The 10,855-nt window shown below is 32.7% G+C and overlaps 1 protein-coding gene across 1 annotated transcript in view; it reads left to right on the top strand.

The window, feature by feature from the left end:
• Nucleotides 1-769: 769 nt before the first annotated feature.
• The window catches only part of LOC143038538 (facilitated trehalose transporter Tret1-2 homolog), a gene marked incomplete at its 5' end in the record, with an annotated part of 34,592 nt that continues 24,506 nt past the window's right edge, over nt 770-10,855 (top strand). Inside the window, 1 exon segment of the mRNA XM_076207854.1 lies at nt 770-827. Coding sequence (XP_076063969.1) covers nt 801-827 — 27 coding nt within the window.

The following is a 10,855-nucleotide window of genomic DNA, read 5'->3' as shown; positions in this document are numbered from 1 at the left end:
GGGTAGAGTTTTATTCGTTCATTCCAGTTGGATCTGGCGGAGTAAGAAGTTTAGGAGGCTTATCAAACACCAAACCCTAAGGTTTGTTTTGGCGTGTTAATGGAAGTTTCAGTTTGAAGCTTCGAGTACTTCAGTGATTTGTGGAGAAGGTAGATTTACTTTTTGGGCGGAGGGGTTGGAGGTTGGAGATTCTACTGGTGTGGTTTAGGACATGGTCGCAACTATCCTTGCTGCGGAAGGTTTATATTTGTTGGAGGGAAAAATGTGAATGGGATTGTGGGTGGGGTAGTTTGCAGCCACCCAACTCCGTCGGTAGTTTGAAGGTGGTCTATATTTTTCCTTTCAGAAATTGTTGCAGATGTTTATCAGCATATCTGAAGAATTATGGGTTTTCACTTGATATAAAACTGACCTAGAGTTGTTTTAAAATAAGGGAAACCAGTAAGTCTAGTGTTACAATTAAACCTTGTAGGAAAAAAATACAGATTCGTTTGTAGTTGCATATCGTATAAACTTTTATTTGTTTTTTTTATCGTATATTATTTATTTACTTTTTATTCCAGCAGTCCAGTACTAAGATGCCAAAAGTAATTTGTCGGGTATTTTGTGATCGAATCTATTATTTCTTCGTTTGTTTTCCTCTTACAGATTCATCTGGCGTTTTAAATTACAAAAGATATCGTATTTTATGTAATAGATTTTTTTTATTTGCTTATTTTACTTAATTAGATTTTTATATATTGCTTGTATGCTTACTTTTATTTTGCAGTTACTCCATAGACCTCGTTAACAAGTCAACAATGCAGTTAGTACCACAGGGCCGGCAGGTGAGAAGTCTCCTCTAGTGGTAACCGATGATTGCTTAATACATGAAGTATTACATGGATGGAAGATAGTAGTAGGGGAGTGATTTATTTCAGCTAACGACTATTTTTCATACTGTATTTCGTCGCCGACAATTCATTGCATCTCTCTTCTCCCCCGTCCTCTCCCCTCCCTTCCCTCTCTCTCCCCTCCCTTCCCTCTCTCTCCCCTCCCTTTCCTCTCCCCCTCCCTTTCCTCTCTCCCCCTCCCTTCCCTGTCTCACCCCTCCCTTCCCTGTCTCACCCCTCCCTTCCCTGTCTCCCCCCTCCCTTCCCTGTCTCCCCCCTCCCTTCCCTGTCTCCCCCCTCCCTTCCCTGTCTCCCCCCTCCCTTCCCTGTCTCCCCCCTCCCTTCCCTGTCTCCCCCCTCCCTTCCCTGTCTCCCCCCTCCCTTCCCTGTCTCCCCCCTCCCTTCCCTGTCTCCCCCCTCCCTTCCGTGTCTCTCCCTTCCCTGTCTCCCCCCTCCTTCCCCTGACTCTCATCCGCCCACTCCCATCCCTGTCTCCCACCCCCCCCTTCCCTCTGTCTCCCCTCTCCATCCCTCTGTCTCCCCCTCCCTTCCCTGTCTTCCCTCCCCTGTCTCCCTTCCCTGTCTCCCCCCCTCCCACCCAGTCTCATCCCCCCATCCCTTCCCTGTCTCACCCCTCCCTTCCCTGTCTCTGCCCCTCCCTTTCCCTGTCTCTTCACTCCCCTGTCCCTTCTCCTGTCTCTCTCCCCTCTCTTCCCTCTCTCTCCCCTCCCTTCCCTCTCTCTCTCCCTCCCTTCCCTCACTCTCCCCTCCGTCTTCCCCTCTGTCTCTACAACGCCCCTCCCTTCCCTGCTCACTCCCCCCTCACTTCCCTCTGTCTCCCCCATACCCCTTCCCTCTGTCTCCCCATCCCCTCTTCTCTCTGTCTCCCCCATCCCTCTCCTCTCTGTCTCTCCCCCCTCCCTTCCCTGTCTCCCCCCTCCCTTCCCTGTCTCCCCCCTCCCTTCCCTGTCTCCCCCCTCCCTTCCCTGTCTCCCCCCTCCCTTCCCTGTCTCCCCCCTCCCTTCCCTGACTCCCCCCTCCCTTCCCTGACTCCCCCCTCCCTTCCCTGACTCCCCCCTCCCTTCCCTGACTCCCCCCTCCCTTCCCTGACTCCCCCCTCCCTTCCCTGACTCCCCCCTCCCTTCCCTGACTCCCCCCTCCCTTCCCTGTCTCCCCCCTCCCTTCCCTGCCTCCCGCCTCCCTTCCCTGTCTCCCGCCTCCCTTCCCTCTGTCTCCCCCCTCCCTTCCCTCTGTCTCCCCCCTCTCTTCTCTCTGTCTCCCCCCTCTCTTCCCTCTGTCTCCCCCCTCTCTCCCTCTGTCTCCCCCCTCTCTCCCTCTGTCTCCCCCCTCTCTCCCTCTGTCTCCCCCCTCTCTCCCTCCCTCTGTCTCCCCCCTCTCTTCCCTCTGTCTCCCCCCTCTCTTCCCTCTGTCTCCCCCCTCTCTTCCCTCTGTCTCCCCCCTCTCTTCCCTCTGTCTCCCCCCTCTCTTCCCTCTGTCTCCCCCCTCTCTTCCCTCTGTCTCCCCCCTCCACGTCTCCCTCTGTCTCCCCCCTCTGTCTTCCCTCTGTCCCTCCCCCCCTCTCTTCCCTCTGTTCTCCACCCCTCTCTTCCCTCTGCTCCTCCCCCATCTCTCCCTCTGTCTCCCCCCTCTGTCTTCCCTCTGTCTCCCCTCCTCATCTTCCCTCTGGTCTCACCCCCTCGTCTTCCCTCTGTCTCCCCCCCCTCTCTTCCCTCAGTCTCTCCTCCCCCCTCTCATTCCCTCTGTCCTCCCGCCCCTCATCTTCCCTCTTGTCTCCCCCCTCTCTTCCCTCTGTCTCCCCCCTCTCTTCCCTCTGTCTCCCCCCTCTCTTCCCTCTGTCTCCCCCCTCATCTTCCCCTCTGTCTTCCCCCCGCTCTTCCCTCTGTCACCCCCCTCTCTTCCCTCTGGTCTCCCCCCCCTCTCTTCCCTCTGTCTCCCCCCCTCTCTTTCCCTCTGTCTCCCCCCTCTCTTCCCCTCTGTCTCCCCTCCTCCCTCACTCCCTCTGTCTCCCCCCCCTCTTCCCCTCTGTCTCTCTGTCTCCCCACTCTCTTCCCTCTGTCTCCCCCCCCCCCCCCCCCCTCTTTCCCTCTGTCTCCCCCCTCTCTTCCCACTGTCTCCCCCCTCTCTTCCCACTGTCTCCCCCCTCTCTTCCCTCTGTCTCCCCCCTCTCTTCCCTCTGTCTCCCCCCTCTCTTCCCTCTGTCTCCCCCCTCTCTTCCCTCTGTCTCCCCCCTCTCTTCCCTCTGTCTCCCCCCTCTCTTCCCTCTGTCTCCCCCCTCTCTTCCCTCTGTCTCCCCCCTCTCTTCCCTCTGTCTCCCCCCTCTCTTCCCTCTGTCTCCCCCCTCTCTTCCCACTGTCTCCCCCCTCTCTTCCCACTGTCTCCCCCCTCACTGCACTTAAAGGACTACCCATAGCGAGACCTCTATGTTGTTCATATTCGTCACCATTAAAAGTAAACGCACCGAAATTTACGCATAAATCTATCAATTCTATATAATCTTGTTTTCTTATGGGTAGGTCAGTATCGTTCATATCTTTTATTACTCTCTTTACTGCTTCTAACGCACCGTTAGTGGAAATATTTGTATATAACGCCTTGACATCATAGCTTACTAACTTTTTCCCCGTGAAATCTAAATCTTTTAGTCTTGTCAAAAGATCGTTAGAATTTTTCAAATGTGTATTGCTGATCGATCCCATTGCCTGTGATAGCGGTTTGGCTAGACATTTCGCTAGTCTGTGGGGTGCACTGCCAACCCCTGAAGTTATGGGTCGCATTGGAACGTTGGGTTTGTGAATTTTTGGAATACCGCGCATTCTGGGAGGATTGGGGTATTCCTCCAGAAGTCCCATTAATTTCTTTCCTTTTTCAGTTTTATTAAGAATTTTTCTGGCATGTTTTTTGAATTTATCTGCTTCATTCGTTACGAAACCTATATGTTTTTTGCGATAAGTATTGTCGTCATCTAAGAGCTCTAACATTTTACTGATATAGTCCTCTTTTGATAAGATCACGATACCACCTCCTTTATCTGCATTGGTGATTACTATGTCTTTGTCTAAGCCTAGATTTATTAAAGCTTTCTTGAATCTTCTGGGGATGACGCATTCGTTTTTAATGGCTAACGCTTGGTAACATGTAACAATTCCCTGTTTGAATCCTTTTTCAATATCGTTGTCACTCCATCTATAGTTTCTCTTAATAAAATCTGTGAATCCCCTTGTGTTAATACCAGTGTCGAATTTAAGTCCTAGCGATAGAGCTTGAATTTCAGTATTCGATAATCTCCTATCTGAAAGATTCCAATGTTAACTTCAGGGGTTGGCAGTGCACCCCACAGACTAGCGAAATGTCTAGCCAAACCGCTATCACAGGCAATGGGATCGATCAGCAATACACATTTGAAAAATTCTAACGATCTTTTGACAAGACTAAAAGATTTAGATTTCACGGGGAAAAAGTTAGTAAGCTATGATGTCAAGGCGTTATATACAAATATTTCCACTAACGGTGCGTTAGAAGCAGTAAAGAGAGTAATAAAAGATATGAACGATACTGACCTACCCATAAGAAAACAAGATTATATAGAATTGATAGATTTATGCGTAAATTTCGGTGCGTTTACTTTTAATGGTGACGAATATGAACAACATAGAGGTCTCGCTATGGGTAGTCCTTTAAGTGCAGTGATGGCCTGTCTATATATGGAGTTATTAGAAAAAGAAAACTTTATCAGAATCAATGGTAGGGGATCACACTGGTTTAGATATGTAGACGACGTCCTCGCAATCATTCCCGAAAACACCAATGTAAATAATAAAGTGAGAATGCTTAACGCGGTCAACAGCGATATTCAGTTCACCGTAGAAGAGGAACAAAACGGACAATTGCCCTTCCTAGATACGTTAATACGACGAGTGGAAAAAAACTGTAACTTTCTCAGTATACAGAAAGGAAACAAACAAAGAGGATTTAGTACATTACTTCTCCGCACATGATGATAGGACAAAGAGTGGTATAGTAATAGGATTTTTTCTCAGGGCACTACGAATCTGTAGTAATGAATACCTAGAAGGCGAATTTGATTACATTATGAAAACCTTTGACAAACTTGGATATCCAGAGGGAATGTTGAAAAGAACAAAAAGAAAAGCAATAAATATTTACAATCGCGGAAAGAAAGAGAGAAATGATAAAAATAAAAATAATACAAATTTTATATCAGTACCTGGCTCAGAAACGTCACCAATAATAGACAAATATTTAACAAAATCAGGTATGAACATAGCTAAAATAACTAACAAGAGGATAGGTGATTTAATAAAGACTTCTGAAAAGAGAACCAATCCCGTGCAATAGTTGCTCAATGGCTTATTTTGGCGAATCGTCAAGAGGATTAGAAAAAAGAATTTATGAACATAAAAACGACATAAAAGCACATAGGACATCTAATTCTTTAGTAGTTCATGCGGAAAAATTCGATCATTTACCAAACTGGAGAGAAGCTGAAGTGCTACATAAAGGTTTTGATAAATTCACTAGAAGAATTGTTGAATCAGCATATATTTCAACTAATAATTCATCGAATCATCGAGGAGGGTTTATTAATTTAGCTAAAGAAACTAGTATTTTAATTCTAAAGCACGCCAGAAAAACGACCTTTCCCAAGTGTCCGAAAAGATAATTAGATTTAGTACATAAACTTAAATTGCAGTTCTACATACACTCTCTGAAGAAGTTCTACGCGAACGAAACGTTAGAGTGTTTAGGGTTCCGAGCCTTCCCCTGTGTTTACGTTCTCCATCATCCAAATATATATTGTATATTTATATATATGTATATGTATATATATGTATATGTATATATTGTATATGTATCTTATATTTATATGTATTATATCTATGTATAGTATATGTATAATCTATGGTTATGTATATATACATATCTGTATATCAGAAATATGTATATATGTATATCTATATGTATATATATATATATGTATATATATACTATGATATATGTTATGTGATATATTATATATGTAGTATATATATATATGTATGTTATATATGTGTATATATATATATATGATATATATAATGTATCTGTAATATATCTAGGCGATTGGTATATATATGTGTATATATATGATTGTTATATATATATATGTGTCTTATATATATGTATATGTTTATCTATATATGTATATTATGTGTATATGTATATATAATGTATTGTATATGTATGTGTGTATTTATATATATGTGTATGTATTATATATGTATATGTATGGTATATATATATGTATAGATATGTATATGATATATATATGTATGTATATTTATATATATGTACGTATATGTAGTATCGATATCTATGTGTAATATATATATATGTATATATATATATGGTATATTATATATGTATATATAAAATGTATATATATATATATGTATCTGTATATATTTATGTGTATATATATGTATATGTATATATATGGTATATATATGTATATAGATATATTTATATATGTATATATATTGTATGGTAAATATGTATATAGTTATATATATGATTTTATATATTATGTATATATATATAATATGTATATATATATTTTGTGTCTGTGTTATTATGTATAAGTTATATGTATATGTATATATGGTATATATATATGTATATGTATATATATGTGTATACGTAAGTATATGTATATATATATATGTATATCTTAATATACACATATATAGACATTGTGTATTAATATATATGTATAATATTTATATTACAATATATATCTGCTATTATATATATATATTATGTACTATATATATGTGTATCTACAATACTATACATGTAATATATATATGTGTACTTATAACATATATATTATATATGTGTGTATATATATTTATATATGTACCTAAATCTTATATGTGTGTATAATCTATACATATGTGTATAGTATATATAAACATAATATGTGTATATAATATTAACTAATATATATGTGTATATATATATGTAGTACACATATATATGTGTATACACATATATAATGTACAATATAATATATATTATGGTACTTACTTCACATATATATGTGTATATATATATATTGTATTACTACACTGTATATGTATTAATATGTGTATATACCTATACTATTTGTACTATATATATTATACATATGTTACACATATATATATGTATATATATGTGTACATTACCTAATAGGTGTACATTATACTATCTACATATAAATCTAATACTTTATATCATACATTTGTATATAATAGATATATATATACATAAATATATATAATTATATACTACTAACATTTATATTACATATATGTATATGATGTGTATACTTATCCATATACATCTAGATTATATGTATAATATGTATATATATTGTAAACCTATTATATGTATATAGTATGTCGACATAGATATCATATATATGTATATATAAATTATGTATATACCTATGTATAGTATATCGTATGTATCCTATACACTATGTATATATAATACATATGTATATATATATATCATGTCATATATACATTTATTAATATTATACATTATATATATGATACTATTAATATATGTGTACATATATATGTATACATATACATATATATATGTGTACATATTCTATGTATATATAGATCTATATTCCATGTAAAATATATATATGTGTATAAATATGTATCTTATATATCTATATGTGTATATATATGTATGTGTTATCTTGTATATATAATGTATCATGGTATATATATTGTTATATGTGTATTATATGTTATATATGTATATATGTATATGTATATATATATTGTATATATGTATATGTATATATATATTATGTATGTATTATTATGTATATGTATATATGTAATATATATATATGTGTGTTGTATATTAATATATTTGTGTATATATGTGTATATATATATATATAATTTATTATCTGTATATATATATATTTGTATATATATATATGTGTATATATATATATGATATATATATATATTTTTGTGATTATATATATATTTATATATGTTATAGTTGTATTATATGTGTGTATATATATATTTATATATATAGGTGTGGTATATATGTGTATATATAGTATATGTATATATATGTATTATATATATAAAGGTGTATATATGTATATATGTGTGTATATGTATATATGTGTATATATGATGTATATGTATATATATGTATAGGTATATAGTTATATCGTGGATATATATGGTAATAATATATATATATGTTCGTATATATATCTTGTGTATATATATATATATGATGTATTTGTGTATATTGTGTATATATATGTATATATATATGTATTAATTATATGATTATAAAATGTATAATATATATATATATTACATATATTGTATATATATGTCACATATAAAATGTACTACATATATATATATACATATATATATATACATTGTCATATACGATATACATATAAGACATATTCATATATATATTATATATATTATATACATATATACCATAATATTATACATGCTATATACATATATACTTATATACATTAAATACCTGGTATATTTATCTAATATCTATACATATACACATATATATTATATATACATTGTATATATAGCATATAATATTAATGTATATACTTTATCTGTATATATGTATATATATATGGCATATTATTATGTATATATATATATATGCATATATATATGTATATATATCTGTATATATATATATATTCTTATAGTATATAACCTAGATACATATTATTTATATATGTATGATATTATACACATACTGAATATTCTAATAAATGTATATCTGTATACTATAATATAGATCATATATATCATACACATACACATATATACATATTATCACATATATATATACATAGAACATACACATCCATAATATATATATCATATCATATATATATACTTATATTCAGTACTTATACATATTATATACATATAATATACATACATAATATCATACAATATACATATTTATATTCATATACATATATATTACACCTATATAGATACTTACAATAAATACATCATAAACATCTACTTACATATACATATAATTAATATACCCAATATTATACAATATATATATACATCTAGCTATCATATATAACATATATTACATATACATATATATATCCAATATAACATACATATATAATACAATATACCTACATATAGATACATATATACATATATCCATACATAATTTTATACATTCCTACAATATTAATAATTTAAATATACATATAGACATATACATATATGATACATATAGTAGTACATATTCATATATATATACCATATTTATCTATACATACAAGTTATAAATATATATACATATACATATATATATATATACACCTTCGTACATATATATACATATTTAACATATATATTCATATATACACATATTAATGTATACATATATATACATATATAATTATACTATTATATTACATATCATATATATATACAATATCATCATATATAGACATATATATGTATGTGTATATATATTGTATGTATATATACATATTGTTTGTATATGTTGTAATATGTATGTATATGTGTATATGTATGTATATATATGTATATCTTTATGTATTTATATATGTGTATGTATATATGTGTATATATATATGTGTATATGTATATATGTGTAATATATATGTGTACTCGTATGATATATATAGTATATATATGTGTATATATATGTGTATATATATATGTATATATTATATATATGTTGTATATATATTAATATGAGTATTAAGTATATACGAGTTCTATGTGTATATATGTATGTATAGTATAACTATGTGATATATGTATAATATATATATGTGTATATGTATAAATCTATAGACGAGTTCATATCTATGTATAATGTATATATAAATATATGGTTTATATATATATATGTGTATATATACTGATGTGTATATATATATATGTGTATATATATGTATAATATGTATTGATTATGTATATATATATGTATAATATAATATATCATATGTATCTATATGTATATATGTATGTATATATGTATATATGTATTATATGTATATATGTGATATATATGTCTATATATATCATGTGATATGTATATGTATGTATTTATAGATTATGTATATGTATATGTGTGTTTATATGTATATATATATGGTCAATATGTATATGTATATGTCTATGTATATGTCTCTATATATGTATATGTATATGTTATCTATATATATGTATATGATATACTGTATAAATATGTATATGTATTTGGTATATATTATATGTAGATTCTAGATGTATACTATTATATATATGTATATATATTATGTATATAATGTATATATATGTAGTATGTATATGTATATATATATATATATTATATGGAAGTATATATATGTAGATCTATTGTTATATATGTAGATATATATAGATGTATATATAATTATATGTATATATATAATATATATATGTATATATCTATATTGTATATATATATGTATATACTATATTATATATATGTATATATATATTAACATATGTATATATATATATATCGTATATATATATATATATAGTTATTTATATGTATATATGTATATATATGTATCCTATATGTATATATGTAATATAATGTGATATATCTGTATATGTATATATATATGTATAGTGATATGTATTCTATATGTTATTATATGTATATATATGTATATGTATATATATGTATATGTAATTGATGTATATGTATATATACTTTCTATATATGTATCTATGTATATATATGTATATGTTTGTATATGTATATATTATGTATGTCATATGTTTATGTATAGGTATATGTAAGTATATGTATACTAGTATATGTCATATGGTATATATATAATGTAT

This window comes from Oratosquilla oratoria, chromosome 24 (genome assembly GCF_046742065.1).
Source record: "Oratosquilla oratoria isolate Oo_2021 chromosome 24, ASM4674206v1, whole genome shotgun sequence".
Taxonomy (NCBI): domain Eukaryota; kingdom Metazoa; phylum Arthropoda; class Malacostraca; order Stomatopoda; family Squillidae; genus Oratosquilla; species Oratosquilla oratoria.
Note: the sequence above shows the minus strand (reverse complement) of the source record. Positions and strands in the feature narration are given on the sequence as shown.